The sequence below is a fragment of the Falco punctatus genome (genome assembly GCF_963210335.1).
Source record: "Falco punctatus genome assembly, chromosome: 4".
NCBI classification, from domain to species: Eukaryota; Metazoa; Chordata; class Aves; order Falconiformes; family Falconidae; genus Falco; species Falco punctatus.
Genome location: NC_137583.1, coordinates 91,304,026 through 91,325,219, shown reverse-complemented (window position 1 = coordinate 91,325,219; position 21,194 = coordinate 91,304,026). Strand labels below are relative to the sequence as shown.

Sequence of the window (21,194 nt, the reverse complement as noted above, 5' to 3'; positions counted from 1 at the left end):
TTCTTTGTGGGGGTTATCTGTGGTGCGTAGATTGTGTGTGTGTTTCTGTAATTCTTTTTAAGATCAAAGTTTACTTTAGATGAAATTTTGAACTGATCTGCAGTACAAACTAACAAGCCTTTTTAGGCATGAAGTTGGTGTGGATATCCACAGTGCTGTAGTACACATGTCAAAAGAGCACTGGCTCTGGTACCTTGTATGACTAGCAGGTTACTTTCTCACAGCTGTCACTTTGTCTGAAAGCCAGTGGTTCAGAAGGAGTCTGTGACAGCGATCGTGTAGTCGTTAGAGTACTTCATTACAGCGTTCCTTCTCTACTTGTATCGTAGCTATAGCTTTATCTGGGTTTCCTGGGAAGTGGAGTAAAACCAAACCGAGCTGAATTTCAGAAGCCTCTAATGAGCAGCCTTGCTACTGCTGAATAGCTGATGCAGACTTCTTACCAAATAGTTTTCATGCTCCAGCTAAGTTATCAGGAATAGTGTGACTGTTCGAGTGGTGCTTCCCATTTGTGTGTGCTGTATGGACTCTGGTCTGGAATGAATGCAGACCTAACTGGACAGCTTTTCAACTTGATCCATGTTACGGCAAAATGAGAGTAATCCCTGATTATTTATCAAAGATTTCTGATATGTTTGGTTTACTTTTCCTCTGCTTTTAAGTTTTTTGTTTGGTTTCTGATTTCCGTGTAGTATGTGACGAAACAAGGACAGTATTTACTCCCAGTGCTTCTGTATGGCCTTGCCCTTTAAGAAAATGTTTCCGTGTACGTGGAGTTTGGTTCTGATTTGTTCCAAGGGGAGAATGCAAATGAACTTGCAATGGGAGAATAACACTGTCATCAAATAAAAACTTAATATTGAATGAAAATGTGGAAAAAATAAAAAGGAAAAGTTCTGGTTTGAATAGACTAAATTTATCTTAAACAGTAAGTTTTGTGATATCTAAATGAAAAAATGAGTATAGCAGTGATATTTTCTTTAGTCTTAATGTGATTAATTCAGTTGCTGTGCCTTTATTTGGTGTTTTGCAAATTAGGAAATAAGTTTGTAAAACAGGAGTACAAAGAAAAGAATTACTGTCAGTTAAGGGTCTAAGCAATTTAAATATAGGGAACTTAAAGGAATTGCTAGACAATGTCTTTAGTTTTCAGGATCTGCTAAATTTCTGTTTAAATCTGTCATGGAATATAGTGTATCATGAGTACTGTAAGAGAAGTGTTAAGGAAATGGAAGTGTAAATATAGTCCAATTATCTTTAATCAAACAAGGGAGAATTCTATGTATTGTGTAGAAGAAACTGAGGAGTCTTGTTAGCGAAATGAAAATCTGATGGAGTCTCATTTTGAACAGTCAGTACAGAACAGTTCTACAGTTGTTGAACCTGTTCAACAACTCGGCATTGTACATACCATGCACTGAATGAGACAGTGGTCTTTGTTTGTTTGTTTGTTGTTTTTTTCAGCATTTCTGTATTTCAGGATACTATTGTAAAACATTTATACAAGGATTGAATTAAAATTTTTACATAATAAGGCACTTCTGGCATCTGGGTTCTTCTGATCTATATCTAATCAGGTGTTTTGAGAAAACCCAAACACCTTCCCTATGAAATTACATTTGGAAAATACTTCCTTAAAAGCTGTCATGTGTGGGCTTTTGGATCATTTTACCCTGCTGCTCCCTCCCTGCCACAACCCTGCCCATGCCAAAGCACTTGAGTCTTACTTTGGGAACAAATACATAACTTGATGTGCTGCTTTGTTGGATCTGTGTGATTTGATGACAGTTCAAAAAAATCCAGACCCTGACTGTTTCACAAAAATGCAAAGTATGTTTTGTTAGGGGGTTTTTTGGCCCCTTAGAAAATCCTTTGTCATTTACAGGTCATCAGTGCCATGTTTTGTTGTTACCCGTTTTGTATGCATAGCTTTACAGTGTTATACCCCAGTTTATTTTGTGTTTTGGTTAAGAAAACTGCTACTGTTAGAGCTCCATGACTTGAAATACATGAACAGGAGGAGGAGATGTGTTAATCCTTTAATTAATCTAAACTGATATCTCACTTTATGACCCTTACTAATCTTAATTAGCAAAATGGTCAAAAAGATTAAATTTTCTAAGTACAAACAAAAAGAGTAAGGTAAGGATTGTTTCCATCCATGTGAATCTCCTTTATTTATTGTGTGCCGCCCTAATAGATGCAGCTGCTATCTCTTATCCCATATTCACAAGTAGGCAATATTAGCACTGTTCAGCTGTTCCAGCTACAGCTCCATCAACATGTAGCAACATTACAGTTTCTTACTATCTCAGTAGATGAAAGGATGGAGATGAGCGGCATGGTATTAGAAAAGGAAGTGGGACACCCAAGACATAACCCCCTGTTGGTGCTTTGTTCAGCTGTGTAGACATGGACTGTAGGTTGCCTCCCACCCCACCACAGGTACTTAGGTATTGGGAAGTGCAGGTCACTTTAACATAACAGCAGTGAGTAACTTTGAAGTCAAATGAGTAATTCTGGGTTTGTTTGAATTGCATCCATTTTACTGTAACAGAGCTTTGGGTATTATGACACTGCTTCCGGAAATGTGGATATTGGGCAAAGGTAGTATGAAACATAGGATCATTTTAAAACCTAACCTGCAAGTTATGAGATGTCTTGGTGTTCAAAAGAACAATTATTTTTTCTGTTATGTTTTCCTTTTTTGAGAAAGAAATATTTTTGGCATTTGTTTTGATTGAACTAAAGGATGCTGTAAACTTGAACTCACTGTGCTGTAGTTAGCAGACTTCTGCCTATGCATAGTTCACTTGTGAAGTCTTCCGTGACTGTTTTCTTCTTCTTGAATTATCTATAGCTTCTTCCCCTGTTATGAAGGATCAGGTACTGATGAAATGCAAAGGAGATTTGAAATAATCAAGTGGAATAACATAACTGTTTTATTCACCAAAACTGGAGAACTCTATCAGAAAAGGGCACCACGTTTGTCTAGAAATGAACTAATGGAATTTCACTTCAGTTTGCTTGATAACTTTTTTGCAGCTACAGTCACTTCCAAATACGGTTTGAATAACACTGAAAATCATGTTTTAGTGGTTAGAGTGCTGAAGCTAGTAGACTAATTTTAATAATTTCTCATATCTAATGAATAAGATTCAGCTTTAACAGTTCTTTTTAAAATAAATTCTAACATTGCGTAACATGTAGGTAGTGTATAGGTAGTAATGCACAAATGTAATGGATCCATACATTTGCTCTTGCTGTGCTATGGAAAGAACATTTAGTGTTTTTACTGCTGTAGTATATGTTTCTTAATGAGAGTTGCAGAGAATATAAATAATCAGATGCCATCTCTCAGGTACTACTCAGATTTATGAGTTGTCTCCATTGTCAGCTTTCCTTCTTGCATGAGGTATCAATTGTGATTGTGATTGAGAAATCCTGGGAGCTAGTGTCAGAACAGGAAATTGCTCAAGGCATGGAGCCTGTTTTGCCTACAATGTACAAGAAGGCTGTGTTCAGCAGCTTTCACTAAACAGGTCTGCGATCCCACTGGCCCTTCCTAGTGTTTCTCCTTGCCATGTACACAGAGCGCAGCCTGCTGCTGAGACAGTCACCTTTCCTTTGTATTCCAGAGCAAGAAGATACCAAGACCCTTGGTATTCAATTTTGATGAGCTGACATCCTCTAAAGGGCATATCTAGAGTATTCGGGTACTGCAGCATTTAATATCAGGTGGTTTATTCCAAGGCATTTTAAAATATGTTGTGGTTCATAATTCAGCAGGTGCCAGTGAAGTAGACCTAACACCAGGTTGCAGCTGTCTTGTTTTAAAAGACACAGATTAGGTGCCTCTGTCCTTTTACCATGCAGAACTGGTGAGCTACATTGGTGAACTGGGTTACACATGTAGTAACAGAGCAGACTTTTGGTTCTTTATGGCTATTAATACTGCCTTCTTTCCTTTTGAAGTGGCCGGATCGGGTTGTACCTGCTTGATTTACCTCCTGTTCTACCTCCTCTGTACACACCAACAGGGATCTTTTATGATCAGTATTTCACTTCCTCTGTGTAATATACAGCAAGACAAAAGGATGTGAACTAAAAACAGTGAACTTGTGCAGTGGCCTGTGGTTTAGCTGTTCTATGCTGATTTTTGTTACAAGTTTAGCACTTAACTTGTATGAGTGATCTTTTTTCTTTTTGTTAGATAGCAAATGCATTTAGCATTTGCTTCCATTTTCAGCCACTGTGCAAGGAAGCAAGTCAGTTCATTAGCATTTGGCAGTGTCTGTGTGTGTACATTCTGGCAAAGCTGACTGATTATAGCTGTTAAGAATTTCACTGGCTTCTGAGTTGAAACTTCTTATTTAGGAACTAGAACCTGTAATGAGTTCTTGTTGGGCAGAAGCTATTTGTACTTTAGAGTGGTGGCTTTGAAATCTCTTCGGGGAAGCCTTTTGAAAATGGCAGGCAGACAGACCCATGGGAATGTGGTTTGTGCATTGCCACCAGTGCTCTGCAGGGACTGCACTGTCTTCTCTGCCCCAGAGTTAAGAAGAAGGGGAAGAACTGAATACTACAGAGTAGATTGTACGGGGAGTGGTTGTGCTGGAGATCAGTTATGGCTGCTTCTGAAGCACTCAGCACTTTCCCTTTTTAAGAATACTTTGTTATCTATCTCTCAAAGACCCTTGGCTTTAATAGCTTTATTTGTGGAATTGCACAGGCTAATGTGAGATAAGACCCAATTCTGTTACGCTTAATGTATGTATGTGGCAACTTGTAATATGAACTCTGTCTTTGCAGAGCTGTAGGTTAGTTCTGCTTTCTCATTTCATCTTGTCTTACAGGTATATTTAGTCTGAGAAGAGCAGGCTTACTACTGACCCAATTCCACACAGAAAGCTTTAAAAAATCAGTCACTACATAATGACAGATGAACTAATGCTGTACATACTTTTTCTACTTTCTCCCCAAACCTCATATAGAAAATATTAACCCGGTTAATTTTTCTTTAAATAAAATGGATGGAGATTGAGAGCGCAAGGGAGAGAACATGTCCATCCAGATTTAAGTGCCATGTGGTAGCATTATATTGGTTTTCACAAACACTTGACTAGTGTAATTGCTTACATGGAACAGCAATTTTATGAAAAACATTTTACTGCGCTGTATTTAATTTCTATTACAGGCCGTAAGGTACAGATATAAATATTGCAGAAAATGTGAACAGTTTTGTGAAAAATATTTCCAGCTCTCAAAAGTAGAGAGCAGCAATACTTTGGACTGCTGTTATATCAGTTTCTGTCTCTTTGTCCTACCCTTTCCCTTTCTTTTTCTAGGTGCTTTTTACCTGGTATTTGAATATATGGACCATGACTTGATGGGACTGCTGGAATCTGGTTTGGTTCATTTTAATGAAAATCATATTAAATCTTTTATGAGACAGCTGATGGAGGGCTTGGCCTATTGCCATAAGAAGAACTTTTTGCACAGAGATATCAAATGTTCGAATATTCTACTAAATAATAGGTATGGGTATTACTTAAAGAATATAAAAAATTGTATGTTAACAACATTTCTAAATTTTTCTTTTAGTCTTCACAGTTTACCTGCTTGAAGTCATTAACAAAACTTTTTTTTCTTTTTAGATTACCTGGTTCCTTCAAAATCAATTGTAAAATACTAATCTGGTAATGTTACTGCGTAAACACTGGATCCTGCAATTGTTGGTTAAACTTACCTGTGTTAAAACAGCAGGATTAAAACTTGAATCTTTTAGGTCAGAGTATGGGAGTAATTATCTGAGTTCAAATATATTAAAACGGAATTTTAGGACATAAACGTTTGATGTGTATTCTTTTTGCCTTGTCATTTCAAGATGAAGTGTGGCTAGGCTGGTTCTTTGCAACATAATTCTGAGGTCCTTGTCTTTATCAGTCAGGATAACACAAAAGAATATTTGATCAGGCATATTCAAGAATGCTTTGGCTTGCAGCTATAGCCGTAATTGAATGGGGAGAAGAATTTGTTTCTTACTTCTTTAACCACTTGCAATTATAAATCATACCAGTAAACATGCTTTTGTTCAGTGTGCAACAGCAGCAAATAAAATGCCTGTGTGAAGATAGCAGGTAACTTCAGTACGGAACTATTGTTCATCAAATCCAGCAGTACTAAAACCAGGGAGCAACTGAAAGTGAGTTTTATAACAGCAAAAAAAGGTATCTTTACACAGTCAGCTTCTGGGATTTGTTGTCACAGGAGATAGTCTGAGTAGTTGTCAGGAGATTCAAAAAGATGAGACACATTCCTGGGGAGGATCAGTAACACCTGCTAAAGGGAATAGACAGGAATACCTGTTTTAGCATCCCTAACACAGTGATTGTGTGTGGTGGTTAAGTACAAGGAAGACAGTCCCCAAAGTGAGCAGGTTCACATGTTTTCCCTAAAAATCCTCTGCTGCTGTTGGAGGAGAAATACTGGGCAAATTGGATAAGGGTCTCTTTTGGTAGCACCCTCATTTTGTCCCAGATTTCTCCAAATTAAATTTTTCATTTCCCCCTCCTTTTTTTTTCCCCTATAACGTACTAGCATTAGACTATTTTCAGCTCTGGATCTCACCACAGTCTTGCCAGATTATGATACTGACACTTAAACAGATGTACACGTGCCTCCACATCACTCACTGTGCCCACACACCTAACCTTGCTTGCCTGCTAACCTCCAGCGCTGGGCCTGTCTCTGCACAGTTGGGAACTCAGAAGCTGAGTGTAACCTGATGGTGGAGAAGAGCGCGTTATGGTGGAGGTGGAGCGATCTGTTGTACTGTGCTCTCTCCCATCTGGGATAGAATTTTGTCCCCTAAGATATTTTTTGAGCATCTTCCCACTGGAAAAAGTTGATAGTAGATCTGAATAATTCTAAGACAATGTTTTTAAAATCCCGTTACCAGTTACAGCCTGAAACCAAACATGTGGGTTTTGTATCTTTTAGATACACAACTTAAATGTCTATGCTCAAAAATGAATTGATCTTTCCATAAATATGCTGTCTGAGGAGTAAGCATGTAAATTTGAGGGGAATGTTTCTTTGTTTATGGGGCTTCTCCAATTGTAAACTGCAACAAGTAGCACTGAGGGGGAAAATGGAATAGAAACCTGTGTATTTTATCACAATATGGTCATTCTCACACACATCAGCAAGTCTTGCCCTAATTTGATAAAATTTATTTGCAAGTGACATTTGCACCTATTTGAAAGTGACAGGAGTTCTAAAAGCTTGTAAGTACAGAAAAACAAAACCCTTGAGTAACATTCCAATATGTATTAGAGAAGCTTGCAAGATAGCATTCCGTTTAAATCATCCAGACTTCAGAGATGGTGGGGGCTTCTGGTTATTGAGCAGTGCCTTTTAGCTGTAGAAACTGCCAGGCAAGAGCTCTGTATCTTCCACTTTTCCCCTCGTATATGGGAAAATTCAGGAAGGGGTTAGGGGTTGTGTCACTCAGCAAGCTGGCAGCTGGCAAAAATAGAAGCCCTTATCTGGTCAGTCACCCTGATTTAAAGGCTGTATTTAAACTTTACAAGAGCAGAACCAGGACTTTGATGGCTTCCTAGAAGGAAGTATGACTGCTGATAGTTGTTTGTTGTACAAATGCTTATGCTAGCAGTAAGGCATGAGAAAACAGCGGTTTAGTCCCTCAAAAAAAAAAAAAAAAAAGGTATCTTTACACAGCAGGTAGTCAGCTTCTGGGATTTGTTGTCACAGGAGGTATTCTGAGTATTTGTCAGGAGATTCAAAGATTCTCAAAAAAGGAAGAAAGAATAGTTACTGATTTGAATACTTTACAGCATATATCTACATTTTGACTAACATCCAGTGATGTAGATGCCATTTGATGAACATACCTAATTTTGCTTACTTGTTTTTGCTGTTCAGTAAGTAGTGTATTTGTTCACTGAAGAGACACATAGATTGTAATGTGTTGCCCTCCTCATTAAAGTGTTTTGAAGATCGGTTGCAGTTGTCTCAAAATCTCAAACTTCACCTGATTTTTGGGGAGAAAATCCAACAGGGTTAACCACTAAATAATTCTTTGCTTTTTCCACCAGAGGGCAGATAAAGCTTGCAGATTTTGGGCTTGCTCGGCTGTACAACTCTGAAGAAAGGTAAGATATAATTATGCTGTGTAAAAGCATTCAGAAGTTTAATCTTTTTGCGTAACTAAGTAGTATAAAGGCCAGAAGACTGTTTTGTGTAGAGAAGATTTTGTTGTACTGTATTACGTGTAACTGCTTAGGAAACAAGTGCATGTTGTCTTACGCTGCATCAAAACTCAAAACTCTTAGTGCAAGTGTAATTCCTTTCCAAGTGTTCTGGATAAATAACTGTAGAGTGGCGCCATATATTGGTTGAAAACGAAGAGTTGCAGTTTTAAGTAGGTTGCATCAATATTTAGGTTTTTACTAATAGATTCTGGTCCTGTAAACTTAAAGTATATTCTTTCTGTTGGTATACATAGGAAAAGTTTATTTAGGGAAAGTGATTTTTTTTTTTTCTGACACAAATTAGTATACAGTTTCTTTTCGATAAGCATTAGTTTTGTGTAAGATTTAGCCATACGTTTGAAGAGGCTCATTGTATTCCTTAGGCAGTCAGTGCTTTTGAATCTGCTGGAAACAGAGATAAAAGTTTAAATAAAAGTCATTCTGAAACTTCATGTGACTTGTGCTTCTGTTGTTTTTGGCTTCGTTATGCCTGTACTCCAGGAAACAGGTGCACGGTTTTTTATGATTAAGAACTTCAGCATTTATATTGTAACGTCCTGTGTTTGTCATGTAGAACTGGATTTTCAAAATCAGGCTGAATGTTCATTACATTAGTATGTAAAACAGGTGGTTGGATACAGAGAATATTAGCTACCTGAGCTTACTTTGATTTCTGCGTGCCTAATTTGGGAAATAATATCCATAATGGTAACTTGTTGAATTTATTGTTTTCCATGGCTTGTTGTTGAACCTGATAGCATTGATTTCACTGTCTTCTGAGCTGTTATTTCAGGAACATGTGCTTAAATACATTTATGAAAATTGTTGAGTATAGTAGCAGGGTAACTAATCTTAAGCAGCTGCTGGATAGTTAATCATTGGTTTGGATCTACTCAAAACAAAAGGGATCAATGCCATCCTATCTTCTTACTTTAACATGTACCAAACAAACTAATGTTTTTTTCCTCTGCCTTACCATGGGGCCTTTTGTCTGTTTTTAAATTAATTTAAATTTTGCTTGTAAAACTAACTGTTCACTAAGATTTCACGATCAAAAGTTCAGTGTCTTTATAGTGCAAATAACAGATTTTACTATACATCAAACAGCAACATTATTACATCATTATATATAAACGAAACCAAGATTAAAATGTAATTATGCTAGCTGATAGAATGGCCAGTTGAGCTTGGGAGAGTAATTAGAATCTCATTAGTAGATTTTTGACAATTCTTTTGTCATTCATTTTCCTTTTGAGTAATTTCTGACCTGCAGTAACAGGCGTAATTAATGTATAGCAACAAGTGTATAATAGCTGCTGCTTTAAATTAATGTGTTTTACATTTGTTTTAGTGTTGTTTAGAACTATATACTTTTCAAAAGGGTACTGAATTCAGTATGAACATAATGGGGAGAAAATAATTTCATTTTAAGTAAATTCCTATCAGTTGTTGTAGTTGTGTTCCTTCAAATGTTATTCTGGTGGATTTAATATATTTGGAGTAGGAGATATGACAGATTGTGTAAGAAAACATCTGTTCAAATAAAAAGCACTGTATACTAATATATATATATGAGTGGTGCATCTGTAGAGAAAGTCCATATCATGTAAACATTTCATAGAGGAATGCTTGCTTCAGAGATAAATATGATAAATGATGGGATTGTTTCCAGGAAACTTACCGCATTTTAAAAAATAATTGGGGAATTTCTTAATGAAAAAAAGACTTGAGTGATTTTGCAGAAGTGAGACCTGTACTGCTGAGTATGTTATAACAGCTTGTTAGACTTTATGCTATGATTGTTCAAACTCTGCACTTAATGCTACTCTTCTTTCTATTTGGAGTTACCTAGTGTTGGTAAGAGTGTATTATTAAAAGTAGAAGAATTTGGGGATCACTTTTAAGATACCCTGGTTGAAACTAAACCAAAACCTAACATCTGTTTTCTGCCTTCCATTCTGAACTGTTGTTGCTGTATCTCAGCCTGTCCACAAAAAAATATGTGTCTAAGATAGTGGAAATAACTTGCTGTAGTGTGAGGGTGGAAAGGATTATTCCCAGTGACCAAAACTCCTGGTTAGAGCTGTAGAGAATTAAACATGTAGTGAAATATAGAAGGATGTTGGAAGCATTCCAGGCTTTGGAATCAAAATTGTTGAAGAATATTGTTCAAGAAAAAGTCTTTGTCTCTTTTGCTCCTTCTTATGGAGGGGAAGGTGACTTCTTTTTCCTTCTTTTCAAAATGCTTTTAGAGATCCTATTTTTTATATGTTAATAATCAGTAGCTGCCCAGAAATTGCCGGTTTTATCCAAGCAAGTCATTCTCCTGAGATGGCTAGCAATGTAATAAATATACAGTGTTGCTATCCAAATAATAATGGAGATATAGAATTCACCAAGCATCGAGATGGCTATGTGATTATTATTTGTATCTTCAATGTGTCCTTTGATAGCCTTTGTCAGATGGCTGTGTTTGCTTTTGTGCAGTTGTGGCTTTGCAGAACTAAAATTACAAAAAGGGAGTGGAAGATTGTACTATTTTTAAACAAATTTTTTTAACAAGTTTTTAAACAAGTATTTACCACAGAAATGAAGTCCTCAAAGTACACTTTTTCAGAAAAGAGATCGTAGTAAAATGATAGTCTTCTCTTTTTCCTCCTCCCAACAGCCGACCATATACCAACAAAGTTATTACACTGTGGTATCGGCCTCCTGAACTTCTGCTTGGAGAAGAAAGATACACGCCAGCTATTGATGTCTGGAGCTGTGGGTAAGAGTTTGGTACAGAAGTGCAGCAAGCATAAAAACAAGCCAAAAAAAACCCTTAAATGTTTCTATCAATCTATATTGAAAGCCATAATGATGGAATTGTCTAAAACTGTTTTACAGCTGCATCCTGGGCGAACTTTTTACAAAAAAGCCAATATTTCAAGCAAATCAAGAACTTGCTCAACTGGAACTGATAAGGTAACTTGCAAGTACTACCACGTAGTAGGTGTCTTAAACTGTCAGGTTTCTTTTGTAAGCAATAAAGTTGGAGATAACACATTGCGAACATTTACAAGTACTCAATTATCACTGAGTGAGATGTTATAAGTTTTGAGGGGCATGTAAAGCAAGTGACTTTTGCTAGGATGTGGAGAAGCGTTTTTTTGTGAGTATTCTGTGGTCCTAGCAATGTACAGTTGAATAGTAAAGAGATTTTTTGTGTAGAGCAGCTGGAGTTGCCTATTACTGAAGTTGTAAAGAGAGAGTAGTCAAAATGCCCGTTATTTTTTAAAATTGTTACAGCTTCCTTGCGGCAAATCGAAACGGAAACATGGACAATAATAAGGACAAGTGGGATTTGGGAGGAGTAGGTACTTGGCATGCTACTGGCCTTGAGTTCTTGTTTCAAGCATTCCACATACACACCTGCGCTGTATTATTTTTGTGGGAATATTTCTATTCCCTTAAAAACTGCCAGACTCTTTATGGAGGTAAAAATTCTGCTTCTTTCCTTGATCTCAATAAATCACAGAATGATATGTATATAACTTAGTGGAACCAGACATCTTTTTTTCCCCTTTATTCAGCAAACAAAAATTGCTCTTGATTCTGATACCATAATTGACTTTGTAAGTGAGGAGAGGTCCTCTTCCTGAAAACAAGGGGAAAAGAGGGTGAGTCCTACGGAACTTAACAGAACCTGGACAGTAAATGGTCAACATTATTTTAAAAAATAAATTATTAAAAAATATTGCCAAGTTATATGTTGAGATATTTTTCAAAACAGATTAAACGGTAGTATGTTTCTGTGTAATGTGTTATTAGCCGGCCTGGAAAAATGAAGTTCTTAGGAGAAGAGAAGCATATTAGTGCTCATTCTCAGTGAAAGGAGAACTGAACTCGTGAGTTAGGAAATTTTTGCTTTTGAGCACTAGATGGCATTGAAGCACATCACAGTGCAGTCATTTGAAGTTTTTTCTCTTTGTGTTGTACCTCTGGTACAGCTAACTAAAATTCTGCGATTCTCCTGCTGGAACCTCCTGTTTGTGGCTCATTTTTTCTCTTCACTGATGCTATGTGGTTTTGGCTGTTAAAATGTAATATATCAATTTTATCAATGTCTCTACCACCGTCATGTTACAGTCAACAATTCTACATTTATCCTTTCTAACTTTAGTGTTCGAAGACAGAGCTGAAGTAAATTCTGGTAGGAAAAGATAGATTTATTATTTTCCTTACTCCTCCAAAAAGTTTTATACCCCAACTAGTGTAAAGTCAGACTGGTTTGCATAGCATTTGGGGCATAACTAATCATGAAGTTTAAGTCTAATAAATGGGAGGCGTGAACTAGGGGAATGTTTTTTGCGAAGTGTCATTTTATGACTGTCTGCACCAGAGTTTGAAAGCTTGTGTGTACCGTAAAATGCCTCTTTAGTTGTTCTGCTCGGAAGTGGGGTATTAGTCAGCCTGTGCTTAGCCATCCTTCTGTGGGCAAAATGGGCAGGGATGGAAGAGAAGCAAAATAAGACTATGGGAAACTCCATTTGTGGTAGTAGGTGAGGCTTGAGACAGAACTCGTCACTGAAGTAAAGCATACACGGGTTTTCTAGTGGTCAGATCTTGCTTCTGCCCTTAGGCTTTACTGAGATATCTTTTTTCCCTTATGTCTTCAGTGTCAACTTATTTCTCAGCGAAAAGTGTTTTTTCAGCCATATATCTATCTTTGCTGGCGTTGGGAGCTAAGGACATAAAAGTTAATTGGCACTCTAAACCTGGGCTGTCAGGTCTCACAAGTCAAATACCTGGAGTACTGTCCAGACAATAGTTGGTTAATTTTTTCAGAATATCTGTGCGAAGGATGCCTGGGGTGAGGTGAGGCAGAAACAGTGGACTTCTTAAGGTAAGTTTAGTCTGTGCAGGGTGACTACTTTTCATAAACAATTCACTGTTACTTAATGGTATCGGGCATTGGACAGTAGAGAAATTTTAGTTAAAAGAATCTGAACATTGAAATTTAAAATTATTTTTGTATTCACTGTATGTGCAGGAATAAAGTAACAGCTGTGCTTGCTTGTGGTTTTGGATCTCATATCCCTGTTTTCCCTTCTTTTTGGTACAGCCGAATTTGCGGGAGTCCTTGTCCAGCAGTGTGGCCTGACGTTATAAAATTAGCTTATTTCAACACAATGAAACCAAAGAAGCAGTATCGTCGAAAACTGAGAGAAGAGTTTGCTTTGTAAGGATGAAAAATTAGTTTTAGTCAACTGTAATAGCACTAAGTTTTCCTGGAGACTTTATGAACTTCACTATTTTCTGGAGAATGAACATAAATTAAGTGTAAAGAAAAATGGTTTTAGGCTCTTGTCCTTCCCATGATACCCACAGAGCTTGTATTAACCCCTGTTTCATAGGAGCTTTGAGAAGAGGGAAGAAGGCCCTAAAATTTCAGCCACCTGTCAGCTTTCACCTAAGGAAATGTTTGTTTTCCACGATTGGTACACCTGCTTGTTGTCCCTGTCCAAAAAACCAGCTCAGAGTACTTAATTGTTTTTTATTAGGGCAACTGGCTAAAGCTAAATGTGTAGTCTGGTTAGCATTACAGTCTTTTTTGGGTCATAAATTCATGCAACACAGAGTTGTTATCTGAACTGTGTATTCTGAAGTACTACCATTGGACTAGTTTTGTGCAAATATCACACGTGGAAATTATGGCAAACAGCTGTAAGCTTACTTTAAAGGGTTTGTTCCCCTCCTTCAGTTACTCTGAGTTTCAGGAGAAATGTCATCCTGTTCATATTAATGAGACTTACATCTTTACAGCAATAGTATTATTGTCCATGGACCAATCAAAACTGCAGCTCGCTGGGTCCTAAGTTCCAAAGTGTAAAGGAGCAATGTAGTCTTGGCTTAAGAAGGTGGGGTTTTTTTATAAGGCCAATGTTTCAAGCAATTAAACAATACAAAGTAAAGAAAGCTTGGGATATATGCTTGCACAGGTAATATACAAGGTGAAGTTTATCTCTGCCTCTTATTACCAAGCACAGGTTGTGACTGGATATTGTTATGATGCAGGTTACATGAGGACTTAATGATCAGATATTTTGGAAGGAATATGTTTATTAAAATTTTGCAGAAAGTGAGTGATTCAAAATAAAAATATGATGATTTTTCTCAATTTTATTCTTTTGCAGCATCCCACCAGCTGCATTAGATTTATTCGATTATATGCTTGCTCTGGATCCCAGCAAGCGCTGCACAGCCGAACAGGCTCTCCAGTGTGAATTTCTGCGAGATGTGGAACCATCTAAAATGCCTCCTCCAGAGTAAGTGGTTTCCTTTGGTAACAGTCTTTCTATGAAATGTAACATGCACTGATTTCATTAAACTCATGGTGTTTCAGTTAGAGTAGATAGTGGAAGAACAAAAATGTTGATACATGCAGCAGTTTAGTGGCTGTTCGGCACTGGAATGGTTGTGCAGCCGAGTGAATCTTACACCATGATAGCAGCAGTTGTGAGGATCTGAGAACTGTTTCATTTGTTACTCCTTGCGCTAGTTACTGACTTAGCAACTTTAAAAAAATACTCTTATATAAATGTTTCTAATGTTGGAAAACCATCATTTCCCTTTTATCTCTGTTTATCAGTGTCTACTTTTTCCAAGGGTTTTGAGGTCCTCCATGAATATGAATTGCCTTCTTTGGTAAAATGTCTCTGGGTATAGAATTCTGCAAAGGTACCTGAGAGTTGAAGTGAAATACCATAGATAATTTCCTGTGATAGATGAGATTCTTGGTTTTACAGGCTGGAGAAGTGAAATACTTTGTGCAGGGTTTTTCCTGTTAGTTTCTCTCAGAGGAATTATAGTACAGTGTCCAGTAGGGTTTTTGCAGTGACTTAATTGTCATTTTAATCAGTTCAAATCATATTGGAACAGGCCCTGAGGAAAACAATTAAAAGGTATTGCAGAATTTGCAAGTTTCAGTCCTTCCCTCAAGATAGCTGTCAGAACATTGGACATTTAATATTAAGTAAATTGTGCCTTCAAGGCAGCCTGTACTGACTGCTTTTTAATTAGTTGCCAACTGGGAAAAATACTTGAGTTTTATCTAAGAGTTTTATTAAAAAAAACTTTTGAGACTTACCTGTTACATGCACAGGATTATTACTAATGCTCCTGATACATGAGGCTAATGAAACCTCCCTATCAGTATCAGTTTATCATTATGTACGAGTAATATCAGTAATCAGCAATCTTAGGCTATTCACTAAGATATCAGAATCACTTGTACAGCATGTTGCTTATATGCATTTCAAAGTAATTGAATGGGAAGAAATCTGGGTTTTTTCAGGGGCTTGGTAGTATATCCATTCCAGAAGCAGATACGTGGAAATGCAAAACAAACTATTCATTGGTGTCCTTTTGAAAATTAAGAGGAACCACACTCATTTCTGGCAGAGCCTGTACAGGAAAGTGTTGACTGTTCCCTTGAAAGGCTAAAGTTCTGCTTTGGGAAGAAACAGCAGTTCATCCAAAGAAAGTGACAGTGCTGATTGCAAGGACTGTAGATACTTTTCATAATGAGTTATTGGTTGATTCCACCTGTTATGCGGTGGAAGAGAATAAAGGAAGGAGTTGTCATAACTGCCTTTCCAGCGAGCAGCTCTTGTCACCTGTCAAAATAATTCTTCTGTGTTCCTGGGTGAGGGAGCTGCTCAGATAGTTATTAATATGTAATAGAAAAACAGAAGGCACTATTTTTACTGCCTATCTCAGTATTTCTGTTACCTATGGGATGAGTCTCTGTGTTCCTCAGGAAATCAGAATTGGGATGCCTCCAGGGAACAGAAATGGAAAGACAAATAATGACTTCTTTAGGAGACCTTTACCTCTGCTTTTATCTGTCTTAAAGGACTGGGATATCCCTTGTTCTCCCTATTCTTCCTAGTATCCTAACTTTCCTAGTGTCAAGTGCTGTTCAGTCATGCAACATATTCCTGCACCTTCCTCCCACCACCACCATTTCTTGGTTGTCTGTTCTGTGCAACTATAAATACTAGATAGCCATGTCTGTTAACAATAGACAAATACTTGAACTCATGAGGTAGTAGTGCTTTTACAAGCAGACAAAAGGAATTGGTCACCTGGACCCTGGAAAAAAAACCCGCTTCATATTGATAACTGTTATCTGTTACTCTGCACATTTTGTCGCATAGCAAGTTAGTTAGCAGCATTGGTTTTTAAGTCCTGAGTTACACAAATAATTAGGCTTTTCATAAGTATGAATACGAGAAAGTAAAATTGATTCTCATTTTAAGATACATGTTCCCCTTCTCTGCCAGAGGGACCTGTGCCTCTGAAATAGGCAATCAGTGAAGCCATTTCAGCCAGAAAAAGCAGATCTGAGATTTTGCTGGCTTTGAGCGTTTTCTGATGTATTTCTAAGTTCCAGTAGGTTCATCTTTCAAAAGTTACGTTACGTATAATTTGAGCATTTATTTTACTAACATGGTTAAAAAAAAAATATGCTAGCATAAAACTAACTATCTCTACTCCTTCTTTGCAGCCTTCCATTGTGGCAGGATTGCCATGAGCTGTGGAGTAAGAAGCGCAGAAGGCAGAAGCAGATGGGCATGACTGATGACTCATCAGCAGCTAAAGTCCCTAGGAAAGACCTGTCTCTAGGCATGGATGAGAGCAGAACCAACACCCCACAAGGCATGCAAACTTCTTCCCAACTCAAAACTCAGGGCAACTCTAGTGTAGCACTTGGTCAGTAATATTTTCAGTTCTTATCATTACCTTCTACTTGGATTGCACCTCTAGAAATTTTAGATGTTATTTTCAGAGTACTGACGACTCCTGGATTCTTGAGGGAGGAACAGTATTGTAAGTTAAATCCTTGTTACAAAAGATGTCCATTTACTTTTGGAAAGTAGGTGTTCCTTTTAAGTTTTACTTCATTTTTCAATCTGGTCAGAGCAACTACTTTACTCTGTATTTTGAGGGGATTTTTATCTCTTGCTCATCTGTAATTCTACTGTAATCCCATAAGCCAGCTGCTGCTTACCATCACAGTTCCTCACAATCTTTGTAGGTTGGAGGAGCTTTATTGGTATTGATATTGGTATTGATAAACTGATCAAAAGGCAGATATTAGAACAATCAGCATTTCAAATGAAACAGATTCCCTCTGCGTGTTATGTGAGTCTTCAGGTGTTGAAGTTGTTAGGGTTGGACCAAGTTGTAAAAAACACCAAAAAAACCCACCCCGAAACCTGGTATAATAATAGGTACCTCTGTAGATTGCACAGCTGTTAATTCTGAAACTTTGCCAAAATATCTTGCTTGGAGACCAATTTTACTAGTATAATATAAAGAGTAAGGTAATGGTTTTCTCTGTGGACACCATTTGAGATACTCACCAGTTCAGCAATAGTTCCTTCGTATATAGAAGTATACAGAGTAACAATACCAAATGGATACCTGATAAGTTTAATTTAGACCATTTTTGGTTGTGCAAAGTGACCGTAAATCCTATGGCACTGATGCAGGAGTTCAGCTGAAAAAAGCCAGCACATGCATTCGCAGGGCCTGTACTAATCACGTAGAATTGACTCTTCATTTAACAATAGACCAGAGCTCCAAATAATCTGTGCAAAGATACATAGGAAATAGTTCTTTTGATCATATTTTGTTGCAATTTATTGCCTCTTGCTTCTGTTCATCCTGTTTCTCACTGTAAGCCAGCTGAGAGTTGCTGTCCTCCTTATGTTTGGGCTAAAGCTTTGGCAGCATTTTCAAGCATGACTTTCTGTAGCCCTTAAGACTTTTTCCCCTGAAAGAAAAACAAATGTATTGAGGTTTTTAAAGAGTCCAAAGAATAGTAGTTATTTTCTTTGTGGTTTTATAACAGGTAGCCCAATGAGAGACTACTATGTTTATTAGTCTAGACTACTAGTTTATTAGCAAAATAAACAAATAGAGAAGGAATCGTTCAGACCTGTATTGCTGTACGCCCATATGTACATATAAAAATATATCTAGGTAGAAAAGATGATGGTGTAATTTTCAGTGGAGCTTAGACAGTTCAGCATAGAAGTGTTTAGGTATCAAGCAAAACACTTCTGGAAGCCATAATGCACCTTAGATCATATCATCAATAAGGCACACTAAAGAACTCCATGTACAAATGCATGCTTTAAATGAAGCTGCTGCATTTGTTTCTGAGCACCCCAGAAGAAAATGTTAAAAACACCTTGGACAAATTGCTAATGTGCTCATTTATGAATGAGACCCCTGGTTATTGCATCTGGCGATTTAACAGGAACTATGTAGAGCTCAGTAGAAACGTCACATTTCCCAGAATACAGTTTGCTCTTAGAGTAGACTTGAAACGAACCAAAGAGTATGGAGAAGGTAGATTAGTTTCCCTGTTTGGCATCTTTCTGCTGAATTTTCACTGAGAGTCGGAGAGAAGTTTGAGCATACCGTCCTCAGATGCCACAAAAATCAACTGTTAAGCGTGATATCTGAGTGAGAGCCAGAAGTACAAGGCACTAGAAACTATGTTTTTATCTCTATTGCCAAATAAAATGTGGGTTTATTTTTATAAAAATATATAAAATCATTGAGGTCCCTGTCTTAAGTAGGTTACAAGTGCTCGTATTGTGGTGCACATGCACAAGTAGGGTAGTGGGTTGTGGGTTTTGCAGCACTTCCCAGCTGTGCTGCTTGTTAGTCTTGCAAGGCAAATAGTATTGGGGGAGGGGTGACCATTTTTTGGGGTATAGCTTGAATCTGCTATGAATTAATATATTGATGAATTAGCAGAATGGCAGGAATAGAAGCGGACAGAATGTGTTCGTGTTGGGCTGCATTATGAAAAAATCCAGAGCTCTGCCAGCACAGTCACACACGCTCATTTTTTAATTTTTAACTACTTAAGTTCTCTACTTGTAGGGCATGTTGAAATCCATGCTGCTTCACTTCTCCTTTCAAAATAAACTACCACAATGGGGGTGTGCAACTAAGAAACTACTTTGATATTCTGACTTCCTTATTCATATTCCCCTGCATCATCATAATCTCCTCTTATTTGTGGCAAACTCATTTCACTGTATATTTAGGTATAGGTTTGTCACAAACCTGCATTTTCCTGCTATTCAGTGATTGATTTCTTGTCCTTCAAACTCAGCACTTGCTTTTGCACTTACACTGTTAGCTTCTGGGTCACCTAGAGCCTGGTCACTTGAGCAGGTGTTAGAATCCAGATGCTGAACTAGAATGAGCCAGAATGTGACTGGAAATGCGTTTTGCAGATGGCCACTCTTTTAACAGAGGGATGTGATATGTCAAAGATCGGAAGTTTTGTGGGGATTGGAAATCTTACAGCTGCTTAAAGCAGGTGGCCTTAAGCCCCAGCTTAGTTGTATTGTGGAAGGTTGAGCTCCAGCTTGATGTTTCTCATCTGTCCAAGTGCATGTGCGCACCTCTTGGAAGTCACTTTCTTTATGTTGGATCTTACTATTCTATTTCCTATAGATACTCCCCCAAAGGCAATTAACATGTAAAAGCATTCCATTTCTCTGTTGTCCAAACTCATGCTTTGCCAGTTGTGTCAGCCATGCTAGATTAGTCTTACTTTTGAGTTTCTGAAATATGCCAGTTCTAAATAAAACTTAAAACCACCTTTTTTGTCTTTAGCAAAAACAAGCACTGGACAGCAGTTAAACCAGAATGAAGTGGCAATCCTGCTAAACCTGCTACAGTCTAAAACAAGTGTTAGTTTGGCACAGTTTGCCCAAGTGTTGAATATTAAGGTAAACCCAGAGACTCAGCAGCAACTAAATAAAATAAATCTTCCTGCTGGAATTTTGTCAGCAGGTGAAAAACAGTCAGAACAGCAGCAGCCGCCGCCGCCTCCACCACCACTGCCGGAACAGGAGCCTCTAAAACAGTCGACGGTCACGCAGCCCCCTGTACCACCTGCTCAGCTGAGTCAGCCTAAGGTTGAGACTGATGCTGCCCAGGCAGCTGTCCAGAGTGCATTTGCTGTTCTGTTGTCTCAGTTAATAAAGGCTCAGCAAACAAAACAAAAAGATTTTGTGTTGGAGGAGAAGGAAAACGGATCAGGAAATGAAATGTCATTACAACTCAGGCAGCCTCCAGAGCCCACCACTCCTGTGTCTGTCAGCCGGGATGACGTGGAATCTCCGGCACCCAGCTACCCACATCTGATCAAGTCGTTATATACATCTGCAGGTACTGAAGGTCTTTATTGCTAACAGGCAGATACCTTGAGCAGTGGAGACGTAGCAGTTTGGGGATAAAGAGTTAACATGTTAACCAGATGATTCTGTGTGAGTATAGAAGAGATGATTAAATTGATTTTATCACTTACGTCTGGATCGTGGAATATATGTTTTACTGTAACAGGTGTCATGCAGACAGGACAAAAGATGATTTCCCCTCTTTAAGAGGTACACAAGGGCTGGTAGGATTTCTGATTAAACAGTTACGTTCATATTATTCTGGGGGGCTGAGATTTTCTTAGTGGTGTTTGTGGTGGTGAAGACCATCTTCTCTAGCAAATTCATAGATGGAATTTGCCAGTTTTGAGTGTGTGTTTAGGGAAAGCCTATTTTGGGGAGAGGATGTTTTATTTTTGTTTTTAATGCTGACTAGAGCAATTTCTTGGTGTCAGATTCTGTAAGTGGTTACCCATAACTGTCACTAACACCCATGGTTGAAGGGTTTCTTTGGGGTGTAGTAGTGGCTCCCTTAGTCTTCACAAAGTTTAGAGCTCTGCTGTTGGATCTTTTTAGATGGTTATTTCATCCAGTTTTATTGTATGGTGGTTTATGTATTGCTTGTGGTGTTTGCAGCTGTAAAAAGAAATATTCTGAAGTGGTTTGGGGCGGTGGTTGA

At 37.9% G+C, this 21,194-nt stretch overlaps 1 protein-coding gene across 6 annotated transcripts in view; it reads left to right on the top strand.

Moving 5' to 3' along the window:
• The window catches only part of CDK13 (cyclin dependent kinase 13), a 49,799-nt gene that overhangs the window by 22,980 nt on the left and 5,625 nt on the right, over window positions 1-21,194 (top strand). The window contains exons 6-13 of one of the 6 annotated variants that reach the window (XM_080382148.1): window positions 5,349-5,538; window positions 8,121-8,177; window positions 10,945-11,046; window positions 11,166-11,243; window positions 13,384-13,500; window positions 14,456-14,587; window positions 16,831-16,982; window positions 20,151-20,528. In XM_080382148.1, the coding sequence (XP_080238274.1) occupies window positions 5,349-5,538; window positions 8,121-8,177; window positions 10,945-11,046; window positions 11,166-11,243; window positions 13,384-13,500; window positions 14,456-14,587; window positions 16,831-16,982; window positions 20,151-20,528 (1,206 nt within the window). Of the gene's footprint in view, window positions 1-5,348; window positions 5,539-8,120; window positions 8,178-10,944; window positions 11,047-11,165; window positions 11,244-13,383; window positions 13,501-14,455; window positions 14,588-16,830; window positions 17,037-19,970; window positions 20,529-21,194 lie in introns of all 6 variants that reach the window. The other 5 variants (XM_080382147.1, XM_080382144.1, XM_080382146.1 and 2 more) reach the window with 5 other exon arrangements.